Source organism: Colletotrichum spaethianum (genome assembly GCF_022836535.1).
Source record: "Colletotrichum spaethianum MAFF 239500 DNA, contig14, whole genome shotgun sequence".
NCBI lineage: Eukaryota > Fungi > Ascomycota > Sordariomycetes > Glomerellales > Glomerellaceae > Colletotrichum > Colletotrichum spaethianum.
This window is the reverse complement of record NW_026054784.1, coordinates 1,008,027-1,031,436: the sequence shown is the minus strand read 5'-3', so window position 1 is coordinate 1,031,436 and position 23,410 is coordinate 1,008,027. Positions and strand designations below refer to the sequence as shown.

Genomic DNA, 23,410 nt, shown 5'->3' with positions numbered 1-23,410 from the left:
GCCGATGGCTGCAGTTGTCTGGACATTGATGACATTCCGAGTCCACTCTATTGCCGCCAGACTCCACCAGCAACCAAGTTCCCGAAGACTAGTTCCTGAAGATCCGCTGGTGCGGAACACCATTGGCCAATGATGGCAGTGACTATTCTCGTCTCATGAATCTTTGTCTCCATGGAGTTTCGTCCACTTTGTTCCACACCCAACATCGAGAAGTGAAAACTCGGATTCTCCCCTATGACGCCAGAGGAGGCACCCGAGGGGACTTCTCGTTCGACAGAGCGGCAGTTGTACAGCGGGTCTCCATCTGAATGTGATCAAGCGTACGACCCTTCGCGCGTGTGGCGAGGTTTTAGAGTCGAGGTCTTGCGTTCTGGTGCCATATTATTTTTTATTTTTTTTGGCGACGAGATGAAGAACCGGAGCTTCTTGTTATCTTATCAAGCGTTTTGGTAGAACTGAGCCTTGACTGAGCGGATTCTAAATTTGACCCTTTTCAAAAGTGTCTAAACTGCTCGAAAGCACAAAGAACTGCCCCCGTGCAAAGCTTCTATTTGCGATGTTACTTTCAACGTGCCGATATCAATGCAGTGTTCTACTCTTATTTCAGGGTAAGCGTACTGTAGTCATTGGGCTGGTGATATACCAAAGATGCGCATGCATGTCCTGGGAGGTCCATTCATGAGTAGCTTGGTTGGAACATTGAAGAAACCCCAGATTTGCTCGTGGGCCCGATCTCTCACAGCTCGATGTTCTCGAGGACGCAGCGCTTGCAGATGTCGGCTCATTTCGAGTTTGATCCGTTTGACAACATTGGCCTCGGGACCAGATGTCTCGTCCCTCCCCTTGCGTGAAGTTGTCTGCCGACCAGACCATGACTTGGCTTTGATAGGCAGATAAACATCTGTCTAGGTTGCCGCATCTTATCAGCAATCGTTGTCCAGTCCTTGAGTGACTGACATGAGCTAACCGCTCATGCTTGGCCGAGGAGTCAGCAGCAGAGAGTTGGACTGTTTATGGGCATCACTTGTCATCTGTGGCTACCTTGGTGTTGATGCCTAAATCGACCTAGTCAACGGAATGTATTGTTGCGCCTCTCCAAGAGATTGTCTGGAAGCGGCGCCCCAAGCGGCCAACCGACGGAACCTGGCGTTTCTGTTGGAGGCTTCGACATGAAAGGTTTCGTGCAACGCGAGCCATGGCGACATGTCAATGATTTCTTTGACCCGTTGGCCTTTGCTCTCACTTCTCAAGATGTGCTGTGTCAGCTCTTCGACCCTCAGGGTCGATTATGAAACTATTGGCATGAACCGATCAATCAGCTTCGAAAGAGGTGTCTACGGCAGCTGGAATGCAAGGTAGTCTGATTGTTCGTCGTGCTTGCGACTTAGGCTTAGCTAGTGTTGTTGTCTTATAGCACATGTCAGGTAATCGCATCAAGCACGGGTTGGATCTACCCATCGAGTTTTCGGATGCGAAAGCCCGTAGGGTACTTGCTTGTCAGTCAGCTTCACGTCCGAGCTGCGTGGCTGGCAGCTATCAACACGGCTGGGGCGCTGTAAAGGCAAATATTGGTCAAGAGTGAGAGGAAAAAAGATCTCGTGGGTGCGGGTTGCACAAGGTTGTAAGAGTTAGGAAAACGGTCAAATGGTTAGCTGTCATTTTGAGCCTCCGAAGAACGCTTGCAGGTAGCTTCAACATTTGATTGCAACACCGTTTGTCATGTTGTGTGCAAGCCGAAGTGATGAAGTCATCGTTCCTCGCATAGTCTCTGCGCAACATTAGCTGGAATGTCGTAGTATTGAAGGTAATGCCAGACCAACGAAAGGCCCGAAGCGAGCAATTTAGCGCCTGAGCCAATTTGCAACTGACATTGCAGACACCAGATGCTGAAATTTGTTGTTTTTTTCATTGAAAACGCGTACGGAGAATGCAAAGGCAAGAGATTGCATGCAAATGCTCGTTTCCTCAGTACCTAGCTGCATGGACAAGCGGAAGCTTTGCGTGATGGAAGCCATCACCCTAGCCGAAGATGAGGCAACTCAACTAGCAGCAGCGTTGACACTTGGTGGAAACGACGAGGACTTCGAAAGTGGCCAGACCTGATGGTTAGGGCCTGTTGAACCAATGAAGCTGCGGGATGTGAGAGATGGAGCCAAGGTGCCAACGAATAGTCGGGAGATGGACACGCAGATCTGCGGTGAGTAGTTTAATGGCGTTTGGCAGCAAGAGAGAATCAGGCTATCCCGGCTTGGTTATGCGAGCAAACGATCGGATTGGATACTAAGCATCGTTGGTAAGCTTATGGGTGGTTGGGGACAGGCCCCGAGTGGAATGGGATTCCCGCTGCGGTGGAGCGAGGTGAGGGGTGGAGGGGTTTTCTTCTCGAATCACGAAAGCAACGGTCAAGGAAACACCAAATGATCACGCCCGACATTGCCGGTGCAGTGCTCATCGAGACGTGCAAAACCGAATCCGTTTGGAACGGAATAGACGGCTATGGGGAACGCCAATGCTGGTGTGCCTGATGCACACGTGCAGTGCCTGACTCTGGGGAGACTGTGCAAGCCTTGATTTTGACGAATAGTGAGACTTTCGGACGCCGCAACGGACGCCTCAAGCTGCGCTTACATCAGATTGTTCCGTCTCAGCGGTGACGAGAGGCTCAAAATTGGCGGTCGGGTGGCTGGTTCCAGTCCGGTTGAGAGATTTCGAGCTAGGTGGGTCCCGCGTCGTTTTAGAGAAGCAGCTCACGGCAGAGATGTTATGGCCCTCGAGGACCGCGGCGATAGCGTTGTCCGAAGAGAAGATTAGGGTCCGAACGGTGTCTGAAGACGGAGACATCCGGAGACTGGAGAGCGAGATGATCTACCAACCAAGCTCCTCGGAAGATTACCGGCTGGGCAAGAGGAAGAAACATCGGGACGATCCAGACTTGGCCGGCCATGTCAGTTCTGGCAGGATGTGCAGGCCGACAGATAGAGGAGGGATAAGATAACGTTGATATGTAGATGCACCTGTGCGGTGCCGCCGGAGCATGGGCCAATGCCAGCTCACAGAGCTCCAGCGGTACGTACTGACAACAAGCTTAAAAGCGGGTAAGAGGTGGTGGCAATTGAACGACACCCCTGTCTTGTTCGGTCCGAACGATCCGCATGTGTTTCTCACAGGGCCCGAGACGGACTTTCAGGGCTTGTTCCTGTAAGATGCCTGAACATGAGGGCTGTACAAGGTATCATCGCCCGATCATCACGTTCCGATACTTAATGCCTTCGCAGCAGAGTTACCAACATGTCGGAAGCATGGCTCGGTGGCTCGGTGGGATAACGATGCTACCGATTTGTTGAAGATGCTTTGTTTTTTGTTTCTTCTGCAAGTGTCACTCGCGATAAGATCAGGACCCCGTGGGAATTGGCGGTTGCTTGTGCGAGACTGGCATGTGTCAACATGCTTAATTTTTCAGACTTTTCCTCCTCAGATGGGTGGTGAGCGCACTGCAGTTGCCGCCATTGTTTGGCTGGACCCGTCCAAGTATTATTTTAGTCTGCGCCTTCCGTTCACTTAGTCGCACATGTTCCCTTGCGTGCTCGTTCATAAGCTTGAGATAATAAAAAAAACACACTCGCTGTTCAACGCTTACCGTCTTGTCCCGTTCTGGCGAGGCAACCCCTGCTCGTATCCCGGTTTCGACCAGTTTCGGGCAAGTCGTACGTGTAGTAGTTGCAGAGAAAAACGGCCAGGAAACACCCCCCATGTCAATCTACGGTTCCAGTCCAGGGCCCATGGCATGGCATTCCAATCCAGACACGAGCTGTTCTCGCACTCTCGCTACCTCTATTGCCGCCCGCCGCACCGCTGTAGAATCATATGAATACGAGCTCCGCAGCCATTCGCTCCCCCATGCCACCGTTCGTTCATCTTGTTCTTCCCCAGAACTGATGATGGACCCTGACCTGATCCTCATCTTCGACCCTATCCTGAACTATTTCAGTCCCAAGTGACGAGCCCACGCCTGCACTTTCCCGCTACCTCGACTCGTCCCTGCTGCTGACGGTTACCTTGTTTGGCTAAATCACACACAAGCATCCAGCCCGCCGGCCCACCCTTGCCGTCGGTTCTGTCACCGGTTTGAGGAGATTCATATCCATCAAAGGGCCGCACCCCCTGCAAACCAAGTAATATCTTGTACTCTCCTCCCGCCACTGGTGTACACACCCTTTTCGACACCCTCTCCTGCGTCCTTCAACGCACACCGAAAACACATCAAACGTTGACAAAGATTCCCATCATTATCACGACGACTTCGCCCATTGCACGAGTGCGTTGCTGCCACAGTAGAACATCGCAACGACCTCCAGCAGAAACGTACCAGTTGATTTGAGGCCTCCAGTCTGGACATCCAAAACAGCTCCATTTCTTCTCGGAGAGAGACCCTGAGCTCTCCACCATTCGCCAAGGCGGAGTCCGCTGCCTCGGGAAGCCCGTCCACGACGTTCCCGCGCTCTCCGGCCGACGATAAACATCGACGAAATCAAAGCGTCGACAACGCTGAAGACCTCCATGCCTCTTGCCTTCGTTACTCGGCCCCTTGTTCGATACGCCCTAGACACCATTGCCCCGTCCGCCAGATAATAATTCCTCACCGATCCGGTCTGCACGAACATCACAGCATCTCTCGGGCACACAGGCCCCACGAGCCCCGACTCGTCTTCCCGCTTCCCTCTACGCTGATTGCCCACGATGGCTCGAGTCCGAGGTCCAACGTCGCTCGCCGCGACGGTAGCTGTTTTGCTCGCCTTCCTCACGACGACTATGGCTGCTACCGAGACTGTCTACGTCACCGGACAAGACAAGGATGGCAACAGCAAAGACCTCGCCGTTAACCGTAGGCCCGGTCTCTATACCGGGGACTTTGGCGACTGTCTTGGAGGGCAGAGCTTGTTCAACATTACCAAATTCGACGCCGCGTACTACGCTGACAACATGACGGTTCAATTCCACCTGGATGGAACCACCAACATCAGGAATGAGTCGTTGATGAGTAGGTTCAAGTCCATTTTCGAACTTTGTATGGAGGCTAATTGTGCTGTAGTGCATATCAACGTCGAAGCTTGTAAGCTAGTTCTGACTCGGGACGAACCTGGGCAACGAGGACAAAGTATGCTGACTTGAGGCAGACGGCGAGACAAGATTCGAGATGAACTTTAACCCGTGCATGGTGAACATTGCTAGGTGCGTCTACGTCCTTGCGTCGTCTGGTCCGATATGCTAACCTTGTCCAGTCTGTGCCCTCTGAACGCCAGCAACCCCATTACCGCGTTTGCCGAGTTCAGACTTACACCAGCTCAGATCGATGGCATTCCATCCATTGCTCTCGACATACCCGATTTTGAAGGTTCCGCCCGGATCCAGATATTCGCAAATTCCAGCCAGACACAGATCGGATGTTTCCAAGCCGTCATGCGCAACGGCAATAGCTTCTCTCACCCGGCAGCGATATCATCGATACTGGGTGTCTTTACTCTAGCCGCCATCCTGGCTTCTTTTGCGACTGCGATATACGGCGTCAGCATTCCTCATATGAGAACACACTACGCCCACTCCTTATCAGTTCTGGTTATCTTCGAGACCTTTCAGACTGTCTTCTTCTCAGGCGCCCTGTCTGTCAACTGGCCCAGCGTTCTGCCAGCTTGGTGGAGTAATTTCGGATGGGCGGCTGGCATGATATACAGCGAGAACATGGTGGGCTCGATCGACGGGTTTGCCGGCGTGACTGGTAATGCCAGCCAAGTAGGTGGCGCAGGATCAACTATTATCAACACGGGTGGTGGTCTTGTACAGCAAATTTACGGCCGCTCCCTCGACGCTCTTTCTACTCCTAGCGATATCGCGCCCATCCAGAACCTCGTACAGCGCGCAGCTCGAGTCTACAACACAAGCAACCCCTACGAATACTACTGGGCAGGTAACCCGGTCTCCCCAGGAATGCCTACGCCAGGCAACTGGGTTGGGTTTGCCGGAGATTTATCCTCCCTGGGCATCCCGGCCGCCGATGCTTTCACTCTGGGTCTCGTTTGGTGGTTGGTTGCAATCGGGCTAGTCACCGTCTCGATCACCCTTTTCAAGTTCACCCTCGACATGCTGGTCGGGGTCAGGTTGCTCAACCAGGATCGCTTCCTCTACTTTCGCAGCCACCTTCGCGGATACCTGGCAGCAGGAGTCCTCAGGACTATCCTCGTTTCTTTCTTTTCACTAATGACTCTGGCGTTGTTTCAATTCAATATCCGCGCCCCAGCCGGCCCAACGGCCATCGCGGCGATTGTCTTCATTCTGTTGCTGGTCGGTGTTGGAGGCATCGTAGCATATGCCTGTTATTTCCGCCTTCGGTTCGGGAAGTACGAAATGGGCACTGACACGATCATGTTTGAACAAGGCAAGCTCTTCGGCTCAATTCCAGCAATTGCAACAACGCGTGCTAGCAAAATTGGAGAGGAGGAAACGACCGCCAAACGCTACGGGTCGATACCCTTCTTCAGGATCCGATTCATAGACGACGATCCTAACCGAACAAGTGTCCACCAAGACGAGGCTTATATCAAAAGGTTCGGCTGGCTCTCGGCTCGGTATCGCCGGACCAGATGGTGGTTCTTTGCATGCTGGCTCAGCTACCAGTTCATTCGCGCCTGTTTCATTGGTGGCGGCGCCCGGAGTCCCCTCGCTCAAGTTTACGGGTTGTTCATCCTCGAAATCATCTCCTTTGTTGTTTTCATTAAACTGAACCCATTCGAGGGGCAGAGAAATACATCTTTGGCGGTCTGGATGCTGGGCATTACCAAGGTCGCCACGGCTGGGTTTTCCATTGCCTTCCTGCCTGATTTCGCCATCGGCCGCATCCTGTCAACGGTCTTTGGCATCATCATCATCGTCATCCAGGGATTCCTCATCGTTGCTGTTTTGTTCCTCGTTGTTCTGAGTGTCATATCGTCGTGGATGTCGCTCTATCGGAATCGCGAGGAGTTCCCCGAAAAGCTAGATGGAACCCGCATCAAGTACTACGAACATATCCAGACCAGAGCCACCGACCTTCCTCCGCCGCCGAAGCCGATCCCGCAAGAGCCTCAGGAGCCGCCGCAGCCGTACTTCTCGGTCAACAACGTCCGCCGGGCGCCTAAGATTGAAGACGACGAAGTCGACGACGTCGACGACGAGGACGAAGTCGGAGACATCATCCGCCCGCAAAGCACCGCGGTGGTTCAGTTTGCGCCTGGAACCAACACCCGACGAACCCGGACGAATAGTGTCAGCTCGCGCTACTCCGTCGGTAGCTTACCGCGTCGCGCCAGACCGCACCGAACCTCATGGAGCTCGGCTGACTTTGCCGCATGGGATGCCAGCGCTGAACACACCGCACCGTCGCTCGCACATCGCAGCAGCTTTAATCATCAGCGTAATGGCTCGTTAAGGCAAAGATCTTACTCCGATTCGCTGAGACAAAGATCTTTTTCCGATTCGCGGCCTGACCTTGGGCACCCTATCAACAACGCGCCGGCCCCTAAGCAGGTAGCATCGGTGAGCGAGTTGCGTCGTATCATGACCCCCACAGAGGAAGTTCCAGAGGAGAGCGTTATGACACCTGGTCATATGGCCGCACCCGAGAAGGTCGACGACAGAGCCAATGATGTTGCCATATCTCCCATCAACGAAAAGGATGAGGAGAAGTACCGCGAAGACAAGGGGGATGTCTCGCCCATCGAAGAGAAGACACAAAAGTCTTGAGACACTGACATCAGTTTCACAACCACACTATAACGCATCGCAGACGTATGCAACTTTGATACCGTCCCGGAACCGGTTTTCTCGCCGTAGCATTCATTGCATTGCATACAACGGGCCCTTGTGGTCTTGACGAAGATACATGAGGAATGATTATGAGGCGTTTGGTTGGAATGGTCATTTTGGAAGAAGAAAAAAACACAGTTTTGCAATGGCACTATGGCTTGGATTGGACCGACGTTCATTCCTGTAATACTCGTGCATACCATTTTCGTGGCATAGTTGAGCCACTAGGTATATAGATACACTTTGCAGACACAAACGGCTGGCTGGTCCTCCAGAGATAGAGATTGAGTCAAACATTAGACCTAGATTATCAGTAGCAAATGCTCATCTTGCAAAAGACTGTTCCGTACGCACATCACGCATGATTTCAATACGATGTTAGAAACGCTTGAGATCATTCTTGATCCAGTCTAATACTACCTAGAGATATGTAACTTTTTGTCTTCTTTTTCCATGCCGTAAATGCAACCAACCATGCACCCTTTACACCCAGATTTTTGTGACCCTACATAACAACCCCACACCCTTTCTACATTTCCTGGCTTACACAAAGCCCTTGAGAACGGCGGCCTCGGCGTTGAGGATGGAGGAGCCGGCGGCGCCGATGACGGTGTTGTGGCTGAGGGCGACGAACTTGATGTCGAAGATGCCGCTCTCGTCCTCGCGCACGCGGCCGACGCTGACGCTGTAGCCGCGGCCGAGGTCGCGGTCGAGGCGGGGCTGCGGGCGGTCGGGCTCGTCGAAGACGATGATGGGGCTCTCGGGGGCCGAGGGGCAGCCCAGGCGCTGGGCGTCGGAGACGTAGTCGCGCAGGGCCTTCTTGACCTCGTCGGCCGAGGGGGCCGGGCGGCGGGCGAACTTGAGCGAGACGCAGGCCGTGTGGCCGTCGAGGACGGGGACGCGGTTGCAGGACGCGCTGACCTTGAGGTCCTTCTGGTCCTCAAAGGCGGTCAGGTCGGAAGTGATCTTGCCGAGGATCTTCTGCGCCTCGGTCTCGAGCTTGTCCTCCTCGCCCGAGATGAAGGGCACGACGTTGTCAATCATGTCCATGGAGGAGACGCCCGGGTAGCCGGCGCCCGAGACGGCCTGCATGGTGACGACGGAGACCTGGTCGACGGGGCCGAAGGCGGCCTGGAGGGCGGCGAAGGGGATGACGAGGCCGATGACGGCGCAGTTGGAGTTGCAGACGAGGAACCCCTTTTCGAGCGAGTGGTGCTTGCGCTGGTGGGGGATGAGGTCGAGGTGGGGGAGGTTGACGGTCGGCACGACGAGGGGGACGAGGGGGTCGCGGCGGTAGTTCTTGGCGTTGGAGAAGACGGCGAGATTGGCCTTGAGGAATTCCATCTCTATAGTCGGCGCGTGTCAGTCATGCTGCTGCCTCTGCTGCTGCGGTCTTTTGGACACAGTCAAAGACGTCGAAGAGGGACGGGGGGGGGGGGGACTCACCAATCTCGCCAGCAACGTCCGAGTCGAGGCCGCTAAAGACGACGTCGCAGTCGCTGAACTCGGAGGCATTGCACTCGCGCACGACGAGGTCGGCCACGGCGCCCATGGGCGAGGCCTGCTTCCACCGCACGGCGTCGCGGTATTTCTTACCGGCGGAGCGGGAGGAGGCGCCCACGGCGACGAGCTTGAGGTACGGGTGCTGCGAGAGGAGGAGGATGAAGCGCTGGCCGACGGAGCCGGTGCATCCGAGGACGCCTGCGTTGGCCTTTTGTCAGTACTGTCGCCTCAATTCATCGTGAAGGTCCCGGTCTGCGATCGCGTGGTTTCGACGTCGAGGCCATCCGGTGACGGAGGCGGGGAGACGATGGCGGGGTGGAGGGGGGCCAACAAGACGTACCGCACTTCTTTACTGGGAATTCGCCCATCGTGGATGGTTTGGTTTAGGAAGGGGAGGGGGTATCGAGGGGTATCAATCGTCAAAAGCAAGAATCAGGACGAACAAAAACAAAAGGCGTTCGTCGATTTGAGAGAAATATGGTGGTGATATAAGAAGGGGAAGATGGAAAGTTTGGCGCGATGTGAGTCAAGACGGTAGTGGCATGTCCGCGGCGGTCCTGGCCCAATATTTTTTGGGGCTTCGAGAGACAAGAGAGAGCGACGTCGGCAGCACCCCGCCATGCCCCGCCATCGGAGCTTGCACTGCTGGGCAGGGGGGGTGATGGTGGGTGGTGGCGAGACCCCGAACCCTTCCAGGGTACCAAGTTGGCTGGATTTCATCGGGAATTGGCTTTTTTCCACGCAAAAAGGATAAACCTGCGGGTTTGGACTGAGACGGCCGGTATTTGCCCCACTTCGCGCCGATGCACCCAAACTCCGTCCTTCAACCACACACCCGCCGTACCAAAGACCGACCGGCATCTGGTCATTGTTCAACGAGTTCGTCCGGTGGTTGGGGAGCTGAACCACAGTCGGGCTAACATATTCTGGTATCCGGCTTCGCTACCGCTTTGATAGTCCACATTGCGTCGTTTTATCTAACAGCCAACAATCCCCGAAAGTCGCCATGATGTGACCCCCAAACATAAGGTCAAGCTTCGCAGCCCGCCACCTCACATTTACCTCACCGCCATAGGCTGTTTGATGCCAGTTATCGAGAACTTTTTTTGAATTGAATTGAAACAACTACTCAGCATGAACCGCACCCCCCAGAATCCTTCATCCAGGGTGCAGCTAAGACTTCCTGCACCACTCATGCATCCTGCGACATGTTTTCCAGCTCAACCCCCTGTTCTTCATCCTGATGACTGTCACCTCCAGGCCCTTCAGGTCGCCGAAGCCTCCTTGCGACACTCGTATTCAGGAATGTCTCCATGTTTGGCAAAAACATCGCGTTGAGCCACATTGAGCCTGTCAAAATAGTTGAGAGAAGAAAGACCATCTTGAATGAGTAGGCATATGCTCTCGGCGCCGCTTTGTCGACCGCATCAACGATCGTCAAGTTGACACTTGGGACATCCGATATATTGTTGCCCTTCTTGATGGCGGCGTAGAGTAATTTCATGAACGAAGAAGGAAGGCCAGCCTGCTGGGCCACTGGACCGACGATCTTGGGCAGTTTCTCGTTGAGCTGCTAGTCCAAGATCGAAGCGAAGCCAACTTGTGCGAATGCACAGCCCAGGCTACAGATGCAACCAAGAACGCCGAAAGCCAAGCCAATGTCCTGTGCTTCCTAGATATACGTTACACCGGTAAAGGCAGCATTCTGGATGAAACCAATGGCTAAGATGAATTAGCAGAGGAAATGCGGACCCAGGATCAGATGATGCGCGACTCACCAAAGGATAGCAAGCCTGCTGATGCTGTAATTTGGGCATATCGGTCAGTCTTCATGGTACTCAGGCAGCCTACGAACACCACAGCGACAGACGCTGCCATGAGACAATGTGACTTGGTTCGGGTACCGTTCGCAATGGATATGCCCGCGATGGCCATACCAATCAAAAACAAGATGCCCAGCATGCCAATTTGCCAAGAGATGTAGTACGAGTTGCCGCCAAAGACTTTGGCCACGACGATTGGCCAAGAGACATACAGAATGAAGTAGGTCATTGAAGCGAAGAGAGCATTGGTGGCGAGTGCAAAATAATATCGGTTTTTGAACAACTTTGGAGGCATCAGGGCTGGAACCTTGCAAAAGAAGGCTTCTGTGAGATGTCAGTCGGGCCTCAAGCCTTCAAATCGAGACAACCATACCGTAGATAAAGAACAAAAAGTAAGACGCAAATCCGCCGATTATTGTACCACGCACCTCCTTGCTTCTCCACTGGTACTCGGCTCCCACCCACGAGAAGCCGAGCATCGTCAAAACACAGCCGGAAACGAAGAGAAGGATGCCAACGATATCCACGGTTTTGGCCATTTGGAGCTTGGTCCCTCCACCGACGTTGAGCTGCTTGCACGATGGTGGGAAGTAACACAGGAAGTATACCCACGTAGAGACAAAGGCACAGCCAAACCCCACGCCGCAGTTCCATCGCCGTCGAGAGGTACCATCAAGCAAAACGTACGACGGGACGGCAGCGCTGATAGGAGCGGTGACAAAGGGCCCCAAAAGTGTAGCGACGAACCATGGCGCTCTCAATCTGGTTGGGACGAGCTCTCCGATCACGAAGCCGAACGACAGTTGAGCGGCGGCAGCAACACTATTGCAAATACTGGCTGCTACCAGAACGGTGGTATTGCTGCCAAAACAGCCAATGATGCTGCCAACAGCTCCAAGGAAAGAGGAGCCGACAATGAACCATCTGCGTCCGAAAAGATCTGAGAGTCGGCCGACAAGGAGGAAGCCGATGGAACTGCCCATCAACCACATGGTGGACAGGCGATGGTCGTTTTCGGGTAGACCCAGTTCCGTATCAACTCGATTACTGCCACCAAGTCAATGTGATGGGACGAGTACAATGTAAGGCATAGCACTCACCGGCTGCTCGTAAAAGCCACCTATCCCAAGCAAGCAGCGGTACTTCCCAGATTTTGAGCCTGTACCAGTCAGCCATGGCGCGAGGAATCGCAGGGCCTCAACGGTATTTTTGCTCCTTACCACCATGATGCAACCGAAAGTCTTGTTGAACCAATGCAACGGATGGCCAAGGATTTTGGTCTGGATCTGACGAGTTGACCCATCCATGTGTACCAATGAGATCACATTGCTGGGAAGGTTATCGTAGCCAGATGTTCCTCTCTGGGGGTTGGTCTCGATGGTGTTGGGCTCACTCAGGCTTCTTGCCTCGCCGATGGGGCCCGCAGAGGAAGAAGCGGCTGTCATCTTCGGCAAAAGTTTCTGGTGTCTGGAGGCAAGTTGGCTTGCCCGATGTTGATGAGGTTGAAAATCGAAAGAGGAGACAGAGATGTTCTAGTTGTGCATGCCTGCCTTCTGAGGCAGGGGCGTGATGAATGTCAGATGCTCTCAAGGGGTGAAGTGATTTGGTTAGAATGGATGTTTCCAAAGAAGCAATGATATAATGACTTGTGCGGTGTGGTTGTAGTTGGACGAGAATAAACGAGCAGAGAAGTTGGGGGACGTTATATCGTCGCCCACCATGTGTCGGTGCCTCCTTCTTGGCGCACGAGAGCCCCCCTTCCCGGACGTTTTCTTCAAAAACTTCCCAATGAGAGGCGAATATCAACTCAGGGTATGTGCGGAGGCATGCGCTCTTGCCTTACATAGTCCAGATTTGCGACATGGGGATTGGCGCTCCGGCCAAGACAGCAACCCAGCAACCATTAGAGGGAGGGACAATCTTGGCTTTTTGCTTCTCCGTTCTAAAAAGGGGAGTGACTGTGCTCGATATTTGGTTTTTGACACCTAAACCACCAAATTGACTGGCTCATCACGCGACCATCACCAGGACCATCCTCCGACGTGTGATCATGGATGACAGACCTGGAGGGACAGGCACGTAGCACATTCGCCCCTCGCAGATCAACCCCATGTCTCCGCCCTCCTACTAATCCATAAGTTTACTTCCAACCTCTAATTCACTTTCCCCATCTTACAACATACTCAGAATCCTTCATGTCTTGGAGTCACCAAATCTTGAACTCCCTACTTCGAACGAAACCTGGCCTTTGTCCCGTCTTGCTTCTATCTGCGCACAAAACATTCTCCGACCATATTGTCGCTCTTCCAACGTCTTGTTTTCGTGAAAGAAGTCTTTCCTACCTGATGGATTGTGAACATGGTAACTTGCCAGTTTATCCAACAATGTCCATATAGTCATTTAATGAGGGTTTCAGAACTGGTAATATTCAAGTGAACTATGCCAGTGTCATGCCTAATCCTCAACTCTACTTGGCGGCGTTCCTCAGCATTTCCCAGAAGTCACTTGTTGCAACACACAGGCTTTCTCTCTGGAATTTTATCTTTCGAACTGTGTCATTCGTTTCAGCGGGTTCCATTCTGCCTCGTCGATCGTCTGGGCTCAACGAAGACAGTCGTGTCCAGCCCGATCTCCTTCCTTCCCTCCATTGGCTCTTGATGCCAAGAGGCGCTTTCTAACTCTATACGTGCTAAGTTTATTTGAGTCTATGTTGATGTGACACAGGTCTATCGACAATCAGCAGTCTAGCAGAAATAAAGACTGTCTCTTTTCATCAATGATTCAGTTACAACATTCTCTTCATTATCCCATTCGCTAACAAGATTTTGGTTCCCATGTTCACTAGCTATATGATTGTCTACCAGGATCATACGCATGTCGTTCATCTGTTTAAATACCCTTTATCAACCAGGTTTTCTGAAGATTTGGTTGTCACTCCGTTTGCCCCTTTTTTTCTTCCGACAAGTGTCGTCTGAACTACAGCAGTCAAAATTCCAATATGAACTGATATCCCGGATGAGACGGAGGATAGGAACATCCAATGCGACCAACAAGAAAAGTCCCTTTCATGGTATGCCAACGAACTATCAAATGAGCTTATCTTAAGTGACCAAAGAGACCACAAAGATACGTGTGACATTTGTACTCTTTCTCGCTTTCTTTAGCAGAAGTCAAACAAGGGCGATGGAAGTGCAACCATCACTATCATTCAGTCAGCCAGCTAGATACGATTCATACTAACTTAGCTCAGTAACATCAAAAGATGATACCATTCACTCCTCAGTCACTCAACACAATCACTACAAACATGAAGGCCAACTATATGTTTCACGAAGAGTGACATTGCCTGGCTTTGAGTTGAGGAGATCATCTCACCTGTCAACTTGCACCCACATTGGATGATACTGTCTAAAATGTCCAGTATCAAAGAGCAAGAACACTTATATTTGAGATCAGAGTTAGAATATGCTCAGGCCTGGGCTCACAACTGACGATTGCAGTCAGTCTAAGTTCACAAGGGAAGCATACTACAACGTGATTCTAACCAATGAAAGTCTCATTCCGGTGAGAACTGAATACTGCTCTTATGTTTGGCTGTACTCACAATTCTTATAGTGATTCTCAATGCGTGTCCTGTATGCTACGTCCTAGAGGATATGGCACAATAGCCTTGGATTATGCTGGCAAATGCCATCAATCTGAGCCTCACAACGGACGAAATCTGGTGACTGTTTTCCGCAACAAAGCTGACTTCGTCGTTATTCAAACTACTTTGCTGAACTAGCTCAACACGGGTTCCATCTGCCGCACCCTCGGGGATGAGCACATTAGCCTAGCCTTCAAATGGCGAGAGCCGCCTGGTTGAAGCTCACGACGGGAGAGAGCATGTGAGTACCTTCCACGGGAAGACTGCTCTCGCCATTCTTGTAACTATCGTGAAGAGCGAGAACAACCTACTTGCTCTCAGGCCAATAGATGCTAGCCCTAGGATAGCCCTGAGGTTAGAGTATTCTTCCCACGATCCTTTCACTCTCGAATTTCCTTCTACCTCTCTCGACAACACTCCATTTCCGTTGGTTGCTTTTCCCCTCCACATCAGTCAACTCAACCCATCTACACTTCTCTTCTCATCCCAACCCCTTTTCAGCCCTATCCCTCCTCAATACAGAGTTGAAATACCTTGATTTCCAATAACCCCTGTTTCACGAAAACATCTCGAATCCTGTCGCTTTCAAACTTAGCGATTGCAGAGATACCAAATCGCCGTCATGTCGTCTTCTACTGGCAACAAGATGCTTTTGGAGCACCTCCAAAAGCTCACCGTCCAGCATGATCACGAGCAGGCCTTAAAGGCCGCGTCGGCTCCCCCCAAGGCTTCCGATTCAGTCCTTGGCCGCCAGACTACAGTCTTCGAGACTCACAAGCCTCTCGGCATGTCTTCATACTCTTCGGAGGACGATGAGCGTGGTGGCGGAGCCAAGCTCACGGGTCTCGACACACTCGCTGCTGTCAACAACCCGTACGCTCTGCTCGGCAAGGATACGATGTCTGACGTTCATCTTCCGCCTCATAAGGATGTCTCTTCCCTTCGAGGAAGCCCTACGTAAGTTTCTTCGTACTCATATTTACTTTTTGCATCGCGGCTAATTATTTTTTCAGCAGCTTCGGCCGTCATTCGCAGGCCGCTGCCCAGGCCTTGCGCCCTACTTCGTCTGCCACAGCCGCCGTGTGAGTGATTCATTTGGTTCATGCCTAGCCGATTCTAACCTCACTTCATAGCCGGACCTACAAGTATCCTCCCCAGGATACCGATGAGGAAGATGACGTCTTCCAGGACACCTCGATTAGCTCAAAGAAGCACCCCGCAGTTGTGTCTTCTGGCTCGTACAGCCTTGGTCAGGGTCATCTTCAGCAGCCTAGCTTGAAGGGCAAGGGCCTCGCACACCGCGACGAGTACGTCGGCGGATCTCCCATCAAGGGCGGCTCTTCCTACATGCGCAACCCTGTCGACCCTCAGGCGACCTATCCCACTGGCGCTTGCATCTTCGTGGCCAAGTAAGTCTCAACCTCCAAGATGCTTCGTGAGTTACACTAAATTTTGTCTTAGTCTGCCCGAGTACAAAGATGACATCACTCTCGAGGCGGCTGTCATCAAGGAGTTTAAGCGATTCGGTGTCGTCTTCGTCAAGATCCGTCGCGATCCTCAGGGTATGCCCTTCGGCTTTTGCCAGTTCACTGTAAGTTTTCCATGAGACGTCTGAGGTCACCATACTCATACTAACCCATTTGTAGACCAAGGAGAATGCTGAAGATGCTCGCGTCAACGGCAAGGGCTCCTTGATTCTCGGCCGTCCTTGTCGCACTGAGACGGTTCGCGCCAATCGTGAGCATACTCCTATACCTCCTCCACTGTTGTCACTAACACCCATTGATGCAGGTACCTACATCATCTACCGTCGTGATGGAACGGACATCACTATGGAAGAGGCAAACGAGCTCATGCGTCCCTTTGGCCCAATCGAGACCTTCCGCGTCCTTGATCCTCAGATCCGGGATCAGCTTGAGCTTCCCGTCACGATCAGAGTCCAGTTCGAGGTGTTTGACCCGTCTCAGCAGGTTCTTCGCGCGTTCCGTCTGAACAAGACGTACAAGGTTGAACCTTTCGACTTCAAGAAGGCCATGCAGGCCAGAGCTCGCAACGCCGACCGCGCTTTCCTTGACTACTATGATCGCGATCGTCGTTCCATCTTCATTGGAGACCTTCCTCTGAACTTCACTGAGAACGATATCCGCATCCTAATGGAGGATATCGGCGGTGTAGTCTCGGTTCAAACCAAGCGTCTCGACTACGTTCGTGGTGAGTTTCCATCATCTACTCACACCCATGTGGCCAAACACTGACATTTACAATAGAGGGTCCCAAGCTCATCGCTTTCGTTGAGTTCACCAATGTCTCCTACCCCGACATAGCCATTGAGCGCTACGTAAGTTTGCTTCCTGGTTTTCAATGCTTGACTGAAAGCACATATGACTGACAGATCCATCAGAACTTGAACCGCATCGAGGGTTATACTATCCGCGTCGAGCGTCGCACTGATAGACGTCGCCGCGACGGTGGCATGCATGCTCGCAACCAGGGCAATGGTCACAACTCCGGCTACGGCTCCGGCTACAACGCCTTCGACGCTGACTCCAATGGCAACAAGCCTCCTTCTACTCCTGCTCGCGATCAAAGAGACACCATGGCCATCGAGGCTGGTCCCTTTATGTCCAGTGGCCAAGTCACCCAAGGCACTCCTTCCATGATGCCCACTACTTCGCACCCTGCCAACCAGGCTGTCGTGATGGCCCCTACTGCCTTCACTCATCAAACCGCTCAGTCTATGCAACAACATATGCAGCAACCTGTTCAGTCTGTCCAGCAGCAGGTGCAGGCTAAGATGCCTCACCCCGGTCAACATCAGATGCCCCAGATGCAGATGCAGCACCATGGTCAGCAGTATCCTGCTCAGCAGCTGATGCAGAACCAGCAGATGGCTACCCAAATGGCTCAGCAGCAAATGACTCATGGTGTGCAGATGCAGCAGGCGACCGGTCAGTCCATGGGCCAGGCTCCTCTGCAATACCCCATGGCCCCTCCTCCCGTCCCTGCTCAGGTTGGCACCCCCATGCACAACATGGCCTACAACCCCAACCCTTTTTCTGGCAGCCCCTACTCGCAGGGTCCCGGCTCGTCCTTCGGCTTCGTCACTCCTCAGCAGACCCCCATGCCCTTCTGGGGTTACGGCCACGGCACTCCTCTCTGGACCCCGTTCCCTGTTGACCCGGCTGCTTTCGCGGCTGCGGCTTTCTCGTCGCCCATCCGCCCGGCTTGCCACAACATCGGTGTCGCTTCGCAGTCTGTTCCCGTCCAGAACGATGGCAGCCAGGTCAACGTCACTCAGTCTGAGCCTGTTATGACTGACAACAGCCAGGCTTAGGCCACCGAAGGCCCGGTTGGCAACAACTGACCATCCTTCTTGCGTGGTCTTCTTCACACTTTCTCTTCTTTGAAACCGTCGTGTTTCCCACATTCTTCTCTTCTCAGCTGTTCCTTCATACGATTATTTTCTCATTTTGTTGCGTCGGCTACCAAGATTTGGTATGGATTCTCAAGTACGGTGGGCTACTCGGATAGTGACAAATCTCTTTTTGTTCTCGGATAATCGTCACGGGTGGTGGGCGATGGATCGGTTATAGAGAACAGACAGGGACAGGGTCATAGATGTAGATACTTGGCTTGTGCAAAAGGCACATTCGTTCCTCGTCTACTCAGGATGTAGCGGACACTACCTTTACTGATAAATGGTGGAAAATACACGCTTGAGTAGATCGATATGCACATCCCACTTCGCGTACTTACGTGATATTGCTGGCTTGCTGGTATGCTGCGCCAATTGCGAGCCCGCTTGTCTCCCATATCTCTGCTCCCCTGGGAACGAAAGCAAAAAGCTCGGTTTCGGTTTCCGTTCGCAGTGGGTTTCAAATGACAGATGGCTCAGGGTTCAATCGAATCCCGAGAAATTCAGATTGTTCTTTGATTTGGGAGAACAACATACTGTGAACCTCGCTCGAATTTACAATTTAGACAAATCCACTTTAGAAGTAAGTACCATGGAAGAGCATTTGGGTTGCCAGGTTGGGAGCGGAGCACGGGGCATCTTTGTCCCGCTTCGAAGCTCAAGCTCGATGTACCCATGTACATGCCGAAAGCTCGATAGCACTTATTCGAGATATTCCCACACGAGCCGAAGATCACATTCGCAGAGTCAATTCATACGACCTTTTGTACCAACCTGGAAAGTTGTGGGAAATTGCCAATTTGATACACCAAGGCTGCCTCAATTGCGCGAAAATAAAGGCTCATCGCGCGCGCGGGAGCTCACTCGACTCCTAAACCTCTCTACCAGAAAATCGAAGCTGTCGGCGCAGTCGGCAAGGCGTTGGCAAGATGCGGGCGACACCGTCGCTGATGAGCAAAGGCATCTTTGCCCGGACTTTGGATGAACTAAAGCGACGCGCAAGCATTGGTTAGCACACTTGAGCCTACTACCTGACCCTACAGAGAGCTAACCTGTCACGCCCATCACAGTCGCAAAAGCCGAAGGCATCAAGGGCCCCTCGGGTCCATACCTACTCCAAGACTTCCGCGAGCCCGGTTCGACCGACGACTGCAAACTCATGTCCGACCAAGAGATTGGCGGCTTCTCCCACAGCGCCCTTGAATGGGTCCCCTCTTCATCCTCCACAAGAACGGCCCGCTCGTCGCAAAGCAGCCCAACAAGTAGCACGAGGGGTTACGCCCGCTTTCACGGCACGATATCCACCGAACTCCCCAAAAACGACCCCAAGATTCAACGTACAGGATTCGCAGCATGGCGGACGCCGGACCAGCGGGGGACACTTTTGGGCAAGTCGGTCTGGGACATCGACCCATACTCGTATCTCGCGTTGCGCGTCAAATCGGACGGGCGGAGTTACTTCATCAATCTGCAAACGGACTCGGTGGTGCCAACGGACTTGCACCAACACCGACTGTTCGCGAAGAGGCCGGGCGAATGGGAAACAGTGTTTGTCAAGTGGAACGACTTCGTGCGGACGAACCACGGCTTCGTGGTCGAGCCGCAGACGGAGATGCTGCGTTCCAAAGTTAGAAGCGTCGGTTTGGGATTGACGGATCGTGTGCCCGGTCCGTTTGAGCTGTGCATTGAGAGGATATGGGCAACAAATGATGTCGAGGAAGCAGTGGAGGAGAGTGACGGGGATATGTTTGCTGCGCAGGAGGCAAGGGAGACAAGAGAGAGCGAATTGAGGAATCGGGAGGGAAAGAGTATTCGGTGGAAGGAGAGGTAAAGTTCGAAACTCGAGATCAGGGGTAGCGGCTTCGACCATGGTGCGAGGACTACTGGATCGGGCCAGGAGGGGGATGCCAGTTGAGCAGACTCTCAAGATGTTTCTCATTCGGCGAGGAAAGCCGATTTTGCTCGACAAAGCAGATCGGGGGAAGCAGACAGCTTGGCAGAGTAGATTCTCAGCCAGGGTACTGTAGAACACTCTGTAAGATATCACAACACATAATGCATCGTAATGTAAACATTAGGATGGTATTTGGAACAAGTGGCGAGGCAACGGAAAGTATTCCTGTCAAGGAAACGTGCGAACACAACAGGTTCATGACTACCAATGTTCTATTCAAAAGAGAATGCAAAATGATGTCTACTTCCGTCAACTACTTCCGACAAGTCCTGAGGGACAGCTCGGGGTGTGGCTCGAGTGAGAGAACTTTCTGTGTCGGGACATCTGTGGCCAATCACATTTCTCAAAGGGTTCGGTGGGACCCCCAACATCACTCAGAAACCTCACTGACAGCATCGCGACTACCGGACCAAAGGTCGTGAGCTGTGTGTCCTGCAAGTTTGTTTACTTCATTTGAGAAGACTTCCTGACTTTAAGTACTTTACCACCCACTCACTCGACTCTGTTGCCTGCACAGCGAGGACTCTTTGGCGCAGGCCGACGCGACCATCTGCTTCACCTGCCAGTGTTCTGGAAATATGGTGATCAGCGTTTCTCAAGGCTCACCACACGCCATCAGATGAGCCGTTCGGCAAAAGGGTTTCAAAAAGATTCTCTTGAATTGGGGCAGCGCGTCAATCCAGACGCACAGGTATAATGGCCCGATACCTAACGCCCGCCAAAATCGGCCTGCTCGCCCTCATTGAGCTCTACACAGATGAACACGTCCCCACCACAGCAATCATCCCCGTGCTCTCCTTCGTTACATCCCACCTCCTGGACCCGGATCCGCAGAGCTTCACCACCGCCGCCAGCAAGGACACGCGCTGGCGCAAGGCCGAGAGCACCGTCAGCCTTGTCATAGGCATCAAAGATTTCGAGAAACTGCTGAGCGCCCACTCCGTCGTCGTCGGCTTGCCAGGCCGCAAGCTGTGGGACACATTCCTCGCGAAGCTATGGGGCATCAACTCGCTCGACCAGCTGCACGACTTCTTCGGCCGCCAGGCACAGTGTCTGGCCAAGACGAGGGAGGAACTGCGGCGCGCAGCCGGGGGCGACGAGGCGGTCGCGGCACGGCTGTGGCAGGAGCAGCAGCAGAAGTCGGGCATCACGCTTTCACGGAACTCGCCGCTGGGGCAATTTGTGAGGCGATGTCAGCTCGAGTTCTCGAGGCTGCAGTTCCACGACGCGACGCAGCTATGGACGGATTTCGTGCAGTATCGGCAGCCCACGGCCGGTTATCTGCGGAAGAGGAACCCTTCGTTTGGTCGGTTGAGCTTCGACCATGTGCTCATGACGGGTGAGCAGGCGGATTGGGACTTGGAGGGCGTGGCTGCGCTCACATCTGTTGTTTACGGCGACATGGTGAAGAGTGGCACTCCCTCCGCCGTGCCAGTGAGCACGGATGATATTGAGCTCTTGCTTGAGTTCCAGATCGAGCAGATGCAAAGTGAGTACTCCCATCAACGATGCTGGGCGCAGTACTGACAGGTGCAGAATTTGGCAACAGGATACCCTTGGAGCTTCGGAATCAGTTCCAAGATCTTCTCGGCGACAGCTTTCTGGTGCCCAGCTTGAGACACTATCTCAGGTTTGTTCCTGAATCCACTATTGACCGTCCTCAAGCTGACCTTCTCCAGCTTCCTTGATGCCTGGAGATCCGGTGACTACCCCACCGCGTTCGATTTCCTCCACCAATATTTCGACTACACCATGCAGAACCGAGACAGGCTATTCTACCAGTATGCGTTAATGAACTTGGCGGTCCTGCAAGCAGACTTTGGTTGCTACAGAGAGGCTGTCGCAGCCATGCTTGAAACCGTCTCCACGGCTCGCGAGAACCGCGACATGACCTGTTTAAACTTCGCCCTCAGTTGGCTGTTCCACTTCGGCAGAGCACACCCTGACCTGGTCAGAGACTTAGAGGCCGACAGTCTACTTGGTACAGCCAAGGAGAGTCTATCATATCTCCGTGTCAAGGCGAAGGAGACAGGAATGTGGACGCTGTGGGCATCAGTGCTGCTCAGCGAGGCGAAGCTTGGTTTAGCAAACGGCGAGAGCGTGGCCACGTCGATCGAGCTCATGGTCCGCAGTTCACATCTCATTGTCGAACGGAACATGAAGAACATGTTCGGTGCCCAGCTCTCAATCCTCGTTGCCCTGTGGGACAGGCTAGGGCTTGCACAGCTCTCGGCCATGGACTGCGAGATATTCCTTCGATGTCATGCCAGACACTCCATCTTCGACGACGAGCTAAAAGTAACATCACGTCTGGCGTCACAGCTAGTCGCAAAGGGCAAGTTCGACGAAGCACTGCAGAAAATGGAGGCGCTAGACGACAACTCCCTACGCTCATGGAAGCCCAGCCAGTACTGGTTCAAGTACCGCGGAATCATCAAGCTGAAGCGTGACCTGCACCATAACAACCTCGACGGCGCAGAGCAGCTGCTCTCGCAACTACTACAATCCAAAAAGGACGACCTAGAGCCGGATATGGCCTTCGTCGTCGACTTCCTCCACATAGACTGCCTTACCCGCCGAGGTGATCTGCAAGCGGCATTCAACAAGGTCGAAGACATGCTCGCGGCGACACGCGACGATAAGAGAGACATCGCGCTCCGCGTGAGGCTCATGTTGATCAAGGTTCACCTGTACGATAAATGCGGACGGCCGCAGCGGGGTTTCACAATCGCTATGCGCGCGGCCAGCATGGCCTGGCGGGCGAGGCTGGTCTCGTGTCTGTGGCAGGCCGTCGGCGCCATCGCCAACATCCTGACGTCGCTGGGAGAGTTTGAGGCCTCTTCACAGCTTCTTACAGCCATCCTCCCGCGAAGCCTCGAATGCGACTCCGCGGCGCTGAGCGGGCAGCTGTATTCGTACCTCGCAGACGCCAACATGGGCATGGCGGGTAAGATGGCGCCGCAGTCGGCCAAGAGGAGGGAGTATTTGACCCGGGCTACGGGGGCGATTCAGAAGGCGTTTGATCACTTCTCGAGCATCGAGGACATCACGCGGCAGTGCGAGATGATGGCCAAGAAGGCCACCATCATGAAGGTCGCCGGGGACAAGGTCCTGGCAGCGGATTATGCGGCGGCTTATGTGGCTTTGCGGAAGGAAGCGGCCGCCCTTTCGATATGAGCATGTTTAATACCACACATAGACGGGAGGGAGGAAAGAGGCAAGAGAAGGCGTTT

At 53.2% G+C, this 23,410-nt stretch overlaps 6 protein-coding genes across 6 annotated transcripts; 4 read left to right on the top strand and 2 right to left on the bottom strand.

Moving 5' to 3' along the window:
* Positions 1-4,737: 4,737 nt before the first annotated feature.
* Positions 4,738-7,773, top strand: ColSpa_06234 (uncharacterized protein; the record flags this gene model as incomplete). Its single annotated transcript, XM_049272446.1, has 3 exons — positions 4,738-5,038; positions 5,175-5,229; positions 5,280-7,773. 3 exons carry the CDS (start codon positions 4,738-4,740, stop codon positions 7,771-7,773), a joined length of 2,850 nt encoding a protein of 949 aa, XP_049128403.1.
* A 606-nt stretch (positions 7,774-8,379) lies between these two features.
* Positions 8,380-9,707, bottom strand: ColSpa_06233 (putative aspartic-type endopeptidase; the record flags this gene model as incomplete). Its single annotated transcript, XM_049272445.1, has 3 exons — positions 8,380-9,182; positions 9,283-9,537; positions 9,680-9,707. 3 exons carry the CDS (start codon positions 9,705-9,707, stop codon positions 8,380-8,382), a joined length of 1,086 nt encoding a protein of 361 aa, XP_049128402.1.
* Positions 9,708-11,097: 1,390 nt separating this feature from the next.
* ColSpa_06232 (trifunctional nucleotide phosphoesterase protein YfkN) lies at positions 11,098-12,154 on the bottom strand (the record flags this gene model as incomplete). Its single annotated transcript, XM_049272444.1, has 2 exons — positions 11,098-11,462; positions 11,536-12,154. 2 exons carry the CDS (start codon positions 12,152-12,154, stop codon positions 11,098-11,100), a joined length of 984 nt encoding a protein of 327 aa, XP_049128401.1.
* Positions 12,155-15,430: 3,276 nt separating this feature from the next.
* On the top strand, positions 15,431-18,142 carry ColSpa_06231 (meiotic activator RIM4; the record flags this gene model as incomplete). Its single annotated transcript, XM_049272443.1, has 8 exons — positions 15,431-15,765; positions 15,825-15,890; positions 15,942-16,217; positions 16,270-16,399; positions 16,455-16,545; positions 16,600-17,019; positions 17,076-17,146; positions 17,201-18,142. 8 exons carry the CDS (start codon positions 15,431-15,433, stop codon positions 18,140-18,142), a joined length of 2,331 nt encoding a protein of 776 aa, XP_049128400.1.
* Positions 18,143-19,152: 1,010 nt separating this feature from the next.
* Positions 19,153-20,054, top strand: ColSpa_06230 (complex I intermediate-associated protein 30, mitochondrial; the record flags this gene model as incomplete). The annotated part of the gene is made up of 2 exons (XM_049272442.1): positions 19,153-19,231; positions 19,294-20,054. 2 exons carry the CDS (start codon positions 19,153-19,155, stop codon positions 20,052-20,054), a joined length of 840 nt encoding a protein of 279 aa, XP_049128399.1.
* An 819-nt stretch (positions 20,055-20,873) lies between these two features.
* On the top strand, positions 20,874-23,354 carry ColSpa_06229 (anaphase-promoting complex subunit 5; the record flags this gene model as incomplete). Its single annotated transcript, XM_049272441.1, has 2 exons — positions 20,874-21,666; positions 21,808-23,354. 2 exons carry the CDS (start codon positions 20,874-20,876, stop codon positions 23,352-23,354), a joined length of 2,340 nt encoding a protein of 779 aa, XP_049128398.1.
* Positions 23,355-23,410: the final 56 nt, after the last annotated feature.